The sequence below is a fragment of the Trachemys scripta genome, chromosome 8, assembly GCF_013100865.1.
Source record: "Trachemys scripta elegans isolate TJP31775 chromosome 8, CAS_Tse_1.0, whole genome shotgun sequence".
In the NCBI taxonomy this organism is placed as follows: Eukaryota; Metazoa; Chordata; order Testudines; family Emydidae; genus Trachemys; species Trachemys scripta.
This window is the reverse complement of record NC_048305.1, coordinates 50,393,839-50,406,537: the sequence shown is the minus strand read 5'-3', so window position 1 is coordinate 50,406,537 and position 12,699 is coordinate 50,393,839. Positions and strand designations below refer to the sequence as shown.

Below are 12,699 nucleotides of genomic sequence, written 5' to 3'. Positions count from 1 at the left end.
CCTGGCACACACCTACCTGCAGTGCACCAGGTTGCAGCTCCTCTTCTGGTTCCTCCACAGCCTCCTGCCTAGGTTCTGGCTGCACTTTTCCTCCTTTGGGTGGTGCCCGCAGCTCCCCGGATTCCTTCATGGAGTTGTGGACGCTGTCCTGTGTTCTCTGCTCAGTGTCCCCATCCAGAGCCCTCGGTCTAAACTTTTGATCTCCACTCCCGGCTTATCGTGTGTGGTCCTACAGACTCAGTTGTTTTCTGGGCTCTGGGGCCCCTCCCTCGATTGAGCAGGATGGGCATCTCATCCTACATGAGCTTCACCCCCACCCTCAGAGAAACAAAAGCTGCGAGTGACTAGGGGGCTGAGATGGGGACAGAATCATGGTAGCTGGGTGTGGGGTTGGTGCCAGCTTTGCTTTTCATCCTCAGCATTGACGCTGGTCCACCCTGCCCCCTTCGGCAGGGAGACATTGCATTCAGGTGGCATGGAGAGTTAGGGGGACCCAGTGACTTTATCTGCCACAGGACTGTTATCCTTGTTCTCCAGAGCCTTTTCATGGTCTGTTTAACCTTCCCTGCTTCTCTCTTTTTACACCTTCTCTCCCTTTCCCCACCCCCATCTTACCTCTTGTCCCACCACCTCTCTGGCTTCTCCTCTGCCCTGTCTGCAGGAAGGCCGGCCTCATTCTCTCCCAGCTTGGGGACCTCAGCGGCTGGTGCAACAGCCTCCTTCAGGAGCCCAAGATCAGCCTCCAGCGCACGTCGCTCAGGTATCTCGCCTGCCGCTACAGCGAGATCAAGCCATACGGACTTAACTGGTCGGAGCTGAGCCGGGACCTCAAGAAGACATGCGAAGAGCAAGCGCTAAGCATCCTCTCTAATGACTATGGAGACAAAGACAACTGAGGGGTTGAGGAACCACTCTCAGACCCCTAAGAGGCAAGCGGGAGAAAAGAGCATTTGTGGGAGTTTTATAAATGGATCTGCAGGAGGTCAGTGAAATCTCCCAAGACAAAGCTTAAACCAGGGAGGGAAGCTACTGCTCTTTGCAGGACTTACCCGGTATTAGACTCTTCAACACGGCCAACAGCCTTTCTAGTTGGAGGGCTCGTGAGACCCAGTTTTTGTTTGTTTTGCTCATTTTGCCAAGAGTTTCCTTGGACTGTATAGGTGAACACATACTCCGGAATGAAAGTTACACTTTTAAAGGTTCCAGCCCACGACTCCCACCCACATTCCCCATGCAGCGTGACCCTCAAAGAGAACAAAATCAGAACAACAGAAGCCAGGCAGGGAGAGAAATCTCCTATTTGGAATTAATAAACCCAGCCTCTCAATTAACATCAGGTCTGGAAAAGCAGAAAGAGGGCATCAGCGTCAGATTTAGCTCTTCCCCATAAGGATCCAGCTCTGAGATTAGATCTGATAACAAAAAAATCGCTGCAGTTGTAAAGCACGAGCTCTGGACTGCAGCAGCAATAATCTTCGAATCATCACAGGGTAGGGAGGGCTTGTAGCACCCTCCCCCCACCCCTTCATTCCTTGCTCGTTCTCCAGAGTCCCTGATCTTGGCTCTGTGCTGGGATCCTGCAAGGTCCTTCCGACTGTAGTCAGCTCCAAATGGCATGTCGGGGTGGTCACTGAGGTTAACAGGGCAGTAGCAATGTACTTTTCACTGCACCGCATTTGTGTCCTTTTTTGCCAAAATAACAGCTGCTAAGCAGTGATGAGTTTGGGCAGAGCTCTGGCTAAAATGTAGATGCTTGGGGAGCATTTACCCTGGTACCAAACCTCAGCACATGGCCCATTATCAGCTTTAAAGGTGCCACTCAGCTTGACCAGTAGGATTTGGGGAAGGGAGGGTGAGAGGAACTGTGGGATTGTTTCCACTTTGCAGCAGAGGTTGTCTCCTTATCTTCAGATCCCTCTCCACTTAGCAGAAAGTGAAACTCCACCCGGAGTGTGGAATGAACCATGAACACACACCTAGGAGCAGCTTCACAGACCTTGGCTACCTACTGAAGAGATGCAGTCCAACCCTTGGGAGATCCCATCTAAAAACCTGATCTTTGGCTTATTCTTTCATGAAAGGTGAAGCATTTGAAAAGTGACTTCAGTAGAGCACCTGGGTTGAATCTGGCTCTTTTAAGAGCACCCCTCACCCACACCCCCAGAATAGGGCTATTCTTTCCTAGTTTGATTGCTCTTTCTTGCCACAGCTCACAAGCGTGTTTGTTGAGGTTACTGCAGCATGAGGCATCAGCACCGACCCTGTGGGTGCTCAGCCCCCACCAGCCACAGCTGTTCCCTGCCCATGCTTGGAAGCTCAGGGAAGGGCTTGGGTAAGGGTGGAGAGTGATTGGGGGGCGGGAAGAGGCAGAGTGAAGGTGGGGCCTTGGGGGAAGGGATGGAGTGTGGGTGTGGCCTCAGGGCAAAGCAGGGGTGGAGCATTGCCAGGGAAAAAGGAAAAGACAGCACCTGTGGCATAAGGAGCTAACCCCTGAGGGGACTGACAGGAGCGCTGTGTTTGTACAGCCCTTGCTGCACAAGAATTCATGCCATGGCAGCAAGGATCTTCACTCCTACTTAGTCACAGCTTCCCTGTTTTAAACTCCCATTAGCACTAGGGGAGACGGGGCTTAGTTCAATTCCAGTTCATAGGCAGAAGGGATCTTTATTACCAGTGATGATCGGAGAGGGTGAAAGACTCTCCAGTCCCAGAGTGAGGTGAGGCTACAGAGGTGGCAGGTAGAGAAACATCTTTGACCTTGCCAGCTGAGAACTTTTGATTTGGAACAACTGCGAGATGAACATGGGGCCCCATGATGGAACATTTATAGTAGCTTTCAAAATAGAATCTCCTTTTAATATTTTAATGCTGGCAGAAGCCATCTGAGCCTACACCTTATGCTTTCCTGCCAACTTTCTTTTCTCCCACTAAGTGCCAAGGACACAAATCTGTTTGTTTTGTATCTAGGGTGGAGTTAATGCCCACAGCGTTACCTAACAGTATTTGCATATCAGCAACCACCATGCCCTGAGAATTTTGCACGTTAGATATGTCAGTTCTCCTGACCTTTTTCAGACAGGCAGATGCAAGATAAAACTCCCTCTGCATTATAACATATTGGGTGGACAAACTTGACCTCAGGAGAGCTGACTTAGACTGGTGAGTTGAGAAGAGCTGCCAGTACCATAGTTAGACCATTACCTGGAAGAGTAACAGTGAGGTGCTAAATGCAGCCAACGAGTGTCTCCCTGCAAAAGAAAGTCTGCAACAAAGCAACGGAATCCACACGGATCCCAGATTGCACTTTTCATGCTCTGTCACAAAGGTCTTATACCCTTCTGCCCCCAGCAGTAGACACTCACTGGTGCTTTAAATGCCTCCCATGATGCGTTTGCCCTGCTGGGGAAACGGGAGAGAGGTTTTAGCAGCTCCGAGGTGGCTTATGCCCCAGACCCAAGGGCTGGTTTCTGTTATAAAATCATCACCACTTGCAGAGTCCCAGGTGTTATAAAAACCCTTACACTAACCTTGGCCCGTATCGCAATCATGCTTAGTTATTTGTCTCCCTGTCTCTCTGGGCCAGTGCATCCCACTCAAGGGATCTCAAGACACTGTACAAAGCAATGATAAGCTAGCTGCCAGGAGTGCAGTAACCTTGACGCACTCAGCCATAATTCATACACAACCCTGGATATTTAAGCTGGATTCAGTGAGGCGGAATCTTGGCCAAGACACCTGGGTTTATCCTCTTACTCTTTTCAGCAAATGCCAGGACAACTTTAGATTTCACATGGGCAGCCCCCAGGGGATGGGCAAAAGAGACCTTGGCTTAATATCGTCTCTGAAGGACACTTGAACACATACGGCTTTGGCCCAGAAGTGAGTTTGTTGCTCACCAAGCAGTACTGCATACGTGGCATTTTTATAAGAGAGAGACTTTTCCTCTCTAGCAGCCTCATCCCCTTTTTATCACTTCCCAGGTGCAGCAGTGTAGGAGGCTTTGTCAGCCTAGAGAGAGGGACTCTGCCAAGAAACCCCTGCATCTGCCAGACACTGGGCACTCACACCTGCCAGGGTAGCTGATTTGTCCCACTTGTGACTGGGCTTCACAGCCATTTCCAGATTGCTTCTGCTCTTCGCATTTTGAACTACTTGCATCACAGAGCCCCCCACCAGGCAGCCCTGCCTTCCCAAGAAGCCCCTGGTCCTATCACAGCGACTATACATGGCAAAGCCCTAATTGGTTAGCCAGTCCAAGCCCTGGCCAACATAGGATTATCTCTAGTCCTGGTGTCCCCTGTACGCTCCAGCACTTTGTCTAGGTCACTTTTTAAAAGGACTGAGGCGTTGGGGTCTATGGTTGACCTCACAGGAGATTGTTGCTCACTGACCATCACATACCAGCCTGCAACGCCACGATAAGCCCAGCTTCCAGGTGGTGGGACAGCACGAGTACCTGCTGCTGTTTTAGTTATTTGAATGACAGGATAGGCCACATGGGGAACATTTATTGATATTACACTAACACCTGGCTGCTCCAGCTGAGCCAGAGTCCCCGTTTTGCTGGGTGCTGAACACATGCAGAGCAGGCGCTTACAATCTAAGTAGACAAAGGGTGAGAGGGTACTTGACTTGCTTGCCCAATGGCACAGAGTAGGACAGTGGCAGAGCCACATCTAGAACCCAGCTCGCTCGACTCCCAGTCCAGGGCCCTACCCAGTACACTCTGCTGCCTGCCTGTGGTGCTGCACAGAAGCAGGAGTGTCACCCACTTCCTATCATTATTTCTCTAGCACCATTGCCATGCATGGCCCTTCCAGGTGAGACGCATCAAGGGATGCAACAGGGCCTCTTGCTAGTGCAGGATAAGGTGAGGCGGCCTTGGAGCCCAGTGACAAGTCCCCCTCTTCCCAGCCCTGCACAAGTGAGAACACAAGCTGACGTGAGCAGCTGGAGGAGGAGGACAGACTGCTGCTCAGTGCTGTCTTTTGCCGAGGTCCCCTAACGCACAGGTTTTAACACCAGTTTCTTTATTCTCATGGGGTGCGGGGTTTCCTTGGTGGAAGGGATCGTGACCCTGGGTTGTACTTTATGGCGGCTAATCCTGAATTAACAGTTCAACAGATGCTTTAAGCCACGGAACATTTTAAACTAGATCTGGCTGTTTATTATAGTGTCCTGGCACCAAACACAAGCAGCTGCATTGCAGCCCAGCTGTGTTGCAATTGCACGTGACCTGCTGACCAAATCACCCATTGATTTCCATGGAGACCATTGGCTTCTGGGCCATTGCTGTAAACCAGCTGGAAGTCTGGCCCCAAAAGGTCCAGGTTCCAGATTCACAAAAAGTACTTAGTTGCTTAGCTCCCATTGAAATCGCTGGGCATTAGGTGCCTAAATACCTTTGTGAATTTGGGCCACAGTCACATACCACATTTGCTCATGGGGGAAATTCTTAGATGCAGCTGGGTTTTGTCAATGGCCATGACAGATGGCATTAACAAAGTATTAACCCTTTAAAAGATGGCATTGACCATTCTGCCAACCAACTGAATGCTTTTCTATGTCTGTGGCCACATTCTCCCCCTTCCTTGTTTTCCTCCTGCATTAATGGTGGATGATTCACTTGAGACAAACCTCCGAGTTATTTTCTTGGCTGTAGCTGTACTGCTGTAATAGCATTAATATCTTTTACTTGTCGTGCAATTATTTAACATGAAGATGGTTGGGCTGTTTTGTTTTTTTAATTACTACAATTCTTGTTTCTTGATGTTCTATTAGAACTCTGTGATGTTTTACTACTGTAGATTGAAAGTGGGGTGGGGGGGGGAGACATGGCAAAACCATAAAGAATTACAGTATTATTTAAAAAGGTTTTAAAAAAATAATTGTAACACTGTAAAAATCCAGATGAAAATTTAAGTGACTATTAAACAGACTGTTAGTAAGTTGTGGGTTTGGCAAATTGGAATATTTGTTTATAGTTTTGGTCCCATTGATGTCACTTTTGGCACTAGATGAAGTGTTCAGACTGTAACTTCCTTGCCTTTGAACTCTATTCCCGCCTCACACAAGTTGCCATGAGCCCGGCTGTCCACCAGATTAAGCAACTCCTTAACCACTCAATAAACAAAGCAAGACCAATAGCTCCCATCAAGGCAAAGTCACCGCAGCGCACACAGATATTAGCTACCCATTTGCCCTGCAGTAGTTGAATTCTAGGTGAATTCCTGGCATGGCATGAAAAAGGAACAGTACGTGTGTGGGTAAAGAATTGGTCACTAGCCTCTCAGATGGTGTAAATCACTAGAGCTCTGTCAACATCACTGCCAATTTGCATCAGCTGTGAATTTGGCCCTGGGCATGTGGTACAAGTGTGCAAATGTTTCTGGAGGGTGTGTGATTTCCCATCCTGGAAACCTGTAAACTGGCATTGGTGACTGTGTCAGGTTTATAACAAGGAAATGCATCCTATTTATTACACACATCAGGGAAAGTCATTTAAATCCTTGCTTCACAGACCGTTAAGCAGAGTTACAACAGCCCTATGTAACACTTCCTGGGTCTAGCTTGCCTCCTTGCATCGCTGTGGTAGGGTTACGCTCCAGCGTTCTCCTGCTTTTGACCAAGTGCTCAAACAATATTACTTCTGACCTAGCCTTCCTTAAAGGTCTGAAGTCAGTTTTCTTCCTCTGGAAATAGCCAACACTACTTATCCCACAGCCACAGTCCATACCACTGGTACCCAACCTAGACCACAAAGGTGTTAACCATGTGGGCCAGGATTTACCAAGGGCCTCAGGGACCAGACCCTGAGAGTTGCAATGCCTAACTTTCAGGTGCCTGGAAAAAAAAATCATAGGAACAACACTGTGATCCACAAAGCCTGAGTTTGGGGCCTATCTCCCTATAAAACAAATGGGGAAAGAATGGGGTGCCTTAGAATACAATGCCCAGAAGCCAGCAGGCAAGGTGTGGAGCTGCCTAAACTAACCAATGGGAGACACCAACAAGTGGGCTGTGTCCTAAGCCCTGCCCCTCTCATAGAGTTTGGTGCCCAAGTCTGGGCTGCAGGGACGAGCCCGTCTCTGCTAGTGATTGACAACCAGGAACCCATTGCCTGGACTCAGGTGGCTTAGGCACCTAAGGTTTCTTGCAAGAATGAGTTAGGCACCTGTCTCACCCCACACAAGATGGTGGCAGGAGTGGGATGTGGTCATACCACCAACCTTATAACTTCTAGCCCCGTGCTTAGCACACAGACATGGGCGACCCAGGTTCAACTCACCCCTCTGCCTCACAGGGAGAGGGGAGCCCCCTGCTCAAATTCTACTGCTCAGGAGAGGGCTCTAACCAACGGGCAATAGGGTATTGTGTTGTGGAGCTCCCTCCATCTTTCCTTTTGATGTTGTGCTCCTTTGGATAAATACTTGGAGTCATCAGGCCCGAAGGAGAATGATGCTGTAGCCTGGTGGTTTAAGTACCCACTTGGGCGGTGGGAGATGCAGGGGCCAGTCCCCCTACTCTAATCACTCTTTCATTAAGTATCATCCGGAGACTCCTGTTCAAATCTCCCTTCTCCATTAAGCAGAGGGGAGAAGTGAACCTGGCTCTGCTGTGTCCGAGCTGAACGTGATAGCATTGGGCGAAAAGTGATGCGGTGGGCAGGAGCCCTAATGCCACCAGCCAGAGTTTGAATGGGATCTGCTCCAGTAGGCAGTCTCTGAGCACATTTACTGGCTTGGGCCCCACACGCCTGGTAGCTGTTTGGCTGCCTCTCTCCCTCCTGGTTTGAGAATTGGTCTGGGGCTTAACAGGTACCTGGAGGGGAGACAGGCATCCAAATGCCAAGAACGAGGTGGCCGCACACATGCTCTGAGGCAGAAACATAGGCACCAAGGGAGTTTTTACTCTAAAAACGTAGGCACCAAGTGAGTTTAGGCACTTACAGGATTAGATGAGAGTTCAGTGGAGCCTAAAAATGGGGTCTAAGTGCCCATTAACTGCAATGATCACAGGATCATACCCCATGGGGCTGTCCCGCCTTTTTTCCAGGTGATCAATTGCATTAAAGTACCTTCCTTGTGCTAATGTTCCACGTAAGGGATTACTGTCGCTGCCACGGGAATGTTGCACAATAAGCCATAGGGAGAGGTGGCCCATACAACTCCGTATAGGAGCAGAGATGGTCTGTGTGCTTGAAATGGGGGGCCGGGGGAAGCATGCAGCTGGCACTAGATTGCACATGCACATGCTATTCCACTATAGGCCACACTTGGCAAGGTTCACACACAGCGGGCCCATACCACCAGTTCCAGATACCTTACAACCATAGAACTGGAAGGGACCTCAGGAGGTCATCTCACCTACCTTCTTCCTCCCCTCCCTCCCAACACCACCTTCAAAAGAGCAAAGCTTTTGGAGGCGTGTGATGGAAAAAAATCACCCAAAGGACGAGTGAAGCAGACTCTTCAGGATACGTAGGTTAAATACAGTAGTAGCACCGTTAGGTATGGCCTACTCTTTAAATGCAAAATTCCTTGCATTATAGGAGAGCATTTCTGCTAGCTGCAAGGCTGAGGGTTTTTCTATAGGTCATAGTGGATGGCTTTGCTGCAATGGGATTCCCTAACTGTGGTGGGGCGATAGATGGAACCCATATCCCTATCTTGGCACTGGAGCACCAAGCCAGCGAGTACATAAACTGAAAGGGGTACTTTTCAATGGTGCTGCAAGCACTGGTGGATCACAAGGGACGTTTCACCAACATCAACGTGGGATGGCCAGGAAAGGTACATGACGCTCGCGTCTTACGGAACTCTGGTCTGTTTCAAAAGCTGCAGGAAGGGACTTTCTTCCCAGACCAGAAAATAACCATTGGGAATGTTGAAATGCCTATAGTTATCCTTGGGGACCCAGCCTACCCCTTAATGCCATGGCTCATGAAGCCATACACAGGCAGCCTGGACAGTAGTCAGGAGCTGTTCAACTATAGGCTGAGCAAGTGCAGAATAGTGGTAGAATGTGCATTTGGATGTTTAAAAGCACGCTGGCGCAGTTTATTGACTCGGATAGACCTCAGCAAAACCAATATTCCCATTGTTATTACTGTTTGCTGTACGCTCCACAATATCTGTGAGAGTAAGGGGGAGATATTTATGGTGGGGTGGGAGATTGAGGCAAATCGCCTGGCCGCTGATTACGTGCAGCCAGACACCAGGGCAGTTAGAAGAGCACAGCAGGGCGCGGTGCGCATCAGAGAAGCTTTGAAACCCAGTTTCATGACTGGCCAGGCTACAGTGAAAGTTCTGTTTGTTTCTCCTTGATGAAGCCCGTCCCCCCTTGGTTCACTCTACTTCCCTGTAAGCTAGCCACTCTCCCCTCCCCCCTTCAATCACTGCTTTCAGAGGCAATAAAGTCATTGTTACTTCACATTCATGCATTCTTTATTAATTCATCACACAAATAGGGGGATAACTGCCAAGGTAGCCCAGGAGGGGTGGGGGAGGAGGGAAGCGCCGGATGGGGTGGGGGAGGAGGGAAGGACAAGGACACACTGCACTTTAAAAAAAACTTTAAAACTTATTGAAGGCCAGCCTTCTGTTGCTTGGGCAATCCTCTGGGGTGGAGTGGCTGGGTGGCCGAAGGCCCCCACACCGTGTTCTTGGGCATCTGGGTGAGGAGGCTATGGAACTTGGGGAGGAGGGCTGTTGGTTACACAGGAGCTGTAGTGGTGGTCTATGCTCCTGCTGCCTTTCCTGCAGCTCAACAATATGCCGGAGCATATCAGTTTGATGCTCCAGCAGCCGGAGCATTGACTCTTGCCTTCTGTCAGCAAGCTGACACCACCTATCATCTTCAGCCCGCCACCTCTCCTCCCGTTCATATTCTGCTTTCCTGCAGTCTGGCATTGTCTGCCTCCACGCATTCTGCTGTCCTCTGCCAGTGTGGGAGGACAGCAGCAGCTCAGAGAACATCTCATCCCAAGTGCGTTTTTTTCACCTTCTAATCTTCGCTAGCCTCTGTGAAGGAGAAACATTTGCAGCTGGTGGAGGAAAAGGGAGAGTGGTAGTTAGAGACACATTTTAGAAAACAATAGGATCACTCTTTCCCATTACACCTTGCTGTTCACATTACACAGCACATGTGCTTTCATTACAAGGTCGCATTTTGCCTCTTATATTGAGGGCCTGCTGGCTTAGTGTGAGAGATCACTCACGCAGTGCCAGGCAACAGAATTCGGCTTGCCGGTAGCCATGGTAAGCCATAGTCTTTTGGCTTCTTTAACCTTCATAACGTGTGGGAATGGTTTCAAACAGCAGCACCCTCATTTCTCATACCAAGTGGCCGTTGGCCATTTAAAATGGGTTGGCAATTTAAAAGGAGGGGCTGCAGTTTGTGGGTTAGCATGCAGCACAAACCCAAATAACCCCCCCCACACACACACACCCAATTCTCTGGGATGGTCCCTTCACCCCTCCCCCCACTGCGTGGCTAACAGCGGGGAACATTTCTGTTCAGCCACAGCCAAACAGCCGAGCAGGAATGGGCACCTCTGAATGTCCCCTTAATAAGAGCACCCTATTTCAACCAAGTGACCATGAATGATATCGCTCTCCTGAGGATAACACAGAGAGATAAGGAACGGATGTTGTTTGAATGCCAGCAAACACCGGGACCATACGCTGCCATGCTTTGTTATGCAGTGATTCCAGACTACGTGCTATTGGCCTGGCGTGGTAAAGTGTCCTACCATGGCGGACGGAATAAGGCAGCCCTCCCCAGAAACCTTTTGCAAAGGCTTTGGGAGTACATCCAGGAAAGCTTTATGGAGATGTCCCTGGAGGATTTCCGCTCCATCCCCATACATGTTAACAGACTTTTCCAGTAGCTGTACTGGGCGCGAATGCCAGGGCAAATTAATCATTAAACATGCTTGCTTTTAAACCATGTGTAATATTTACAAAGGTACACTCACCAGAGGTGTCTTGTCCGTCCTCAGGGTCTGGGAGCACGCCTTGAGTGGGTTCGGGGGTTACTGGCTCCAGGTCCAGGGTGAAAAACGTATCTTGGCTGTTGGGGAAACTGGTTTCTCCGCTTCCTTGCTGTGATCTATCATCTTTCTCATCCCCAAAACCTGCTTCCGTGTTGCATGATTCTCCATTGACGGAGTCAAAGCACAGGGTTGGGGTAGTGGTGGCTGCACCCCCTAGTATGGCATGTAGCTCAGTGTAGAAGCAGCATGTCTGCGGCTCTGCCCTGGACCTTCCATTTACCTCTCTGGTTTTGTGGTAGGCTTGCCTTAGCTCCTTAATTTTCATGCAGCACTGCTGTGCATCTCTGTTATGACTTCTGTCCTTCATGCCCTTTGAGACTTTTTCTAATGTTTTGGCATTTCGTTTACTGGAACGGAGTTCAGCTAGCATGGATTCGTCTCCCCATAGGGCGAGCAGATCCCGTACCTCCCGTTCGGTCCATGCTGGAGCTCTTTTGCGATCCTGGAACTCCATCATGGTCACCTCTGCTGATGAGATCTGCACTCACCTGTACCTTGCCACGCTGGCCAAACAGGAAATGAGATTCAAAAAGTTTGCTGGCCTTTTCCTGTCTACCTGGCCAGTGCATCTGAGTTGAGAGCGCTGTCCAGAGCGGTCACAATGGAGCACTCTGGGATATCTCCCGGAGGCCAATACCGTCGAATTCCATCCACACTACCCCAAATTCAACCCAGCAAGGCCGATTTCAGCACTAATCCCCTTGTTGGAGGTGGAGTAAAGAAATTGATTTAAAGAGCCCTTTAAGTCTAAAAAAAGGGCTTTCTCGTGTGGACGGGTCCAGGCTTAAATCAAGGTAATACTGCTAAATTGGACCTAAAATCGTAGCATAGACCAGACCTTAGTTTTGTAGTGTAGACTTGCCCTGAGCAGAGACTAGTCACTAATTACAAGACACTCACTGTCACTAATTAGTAAGCAATCATGTATTAACAGCTGTAAATCACAAAGCAAAGGGCAGTTGTATACATTCATCCCCGCCCCGCAGTGTAAATGAAACGTATTTGCCTATTGGAGGAATTTGCAGTGTGTTTGTCAGTAGTGCTAAGCAGGGGTGAGGCTGCTTTTGTTACTCCTTCAGTGGGGCGTGGACAGATTTCCTTAGAGAAACACCAGCAAAGGGTCCTATTAGCAGATCCATTAAGTCATAGCAGTTATGGCTACGCTCATTTTACTCACCCACAGTCATTTGGCCAAGGTGGGGGTGGGCACCACTGGGCTGCCTTTCTCCTAGCACAGCCCCAGACATGCTTGGCAACAGCTTGCTTGGGGCAAATCTTGCCTGCACCTCCACAGCTAAGAGGGGCCCATGTCCCATGATGTGAATGTAGGGAAGCAGGGGCTTGGGATGCTGTGACAGGATCCCCAGGGTATAACCTGGAATTGTGGAACCACTGTGTCCCCTTAACTCTGCAGTCTAGGTTGTCTCTCACATTACTTTGTCAGGGACAAGCAGCAAACCCCTCCAGACACTGGTATCACTCAACACCGGCATGCAGAGGCACACCCAGCTAACCTGAAAATGCACTCCGAGCCACTCCTGAATTATACATAGTAACACCAGCATATCCCTCAAGCCCCAGCCTTGCACCCCCACACCGTCATACACTGCTCAAATCATCTCATTAATTGACCAAGCTCATTA

The 12,699-nt window shown here is 49.5% G+C and overlaps 1 protein-coding gene across 2 annotated transcripts in view; it reads left to right on the top strand.

Annotated features, from left to right (window-relative positions):
* Nucleotides 1-5,949, top strand: part of ASTN1 (astrotactin 1) — a 202,717-nt gene extending 196,768 nt beyond the window's left edge. For both annotated transcript variants that reach the window (XM_034778724.1, XM_034778723.1), the window contains exon 23: nucleotides 662-5,949. In XM_034778724.1, the coding sequence (XP_034634615.1) occupies nucleotides 662-896 (235 nt within the window). In that variant the 3' untranslated portion in view covers nucleotides 897-5,949. The remainder of the gene's footprint in view (nucleotides 1-661) is intronic.
* The last annotated feature ends 6,750 nt before the right edge of the window (nucleotides 5,950-12,699 follow it).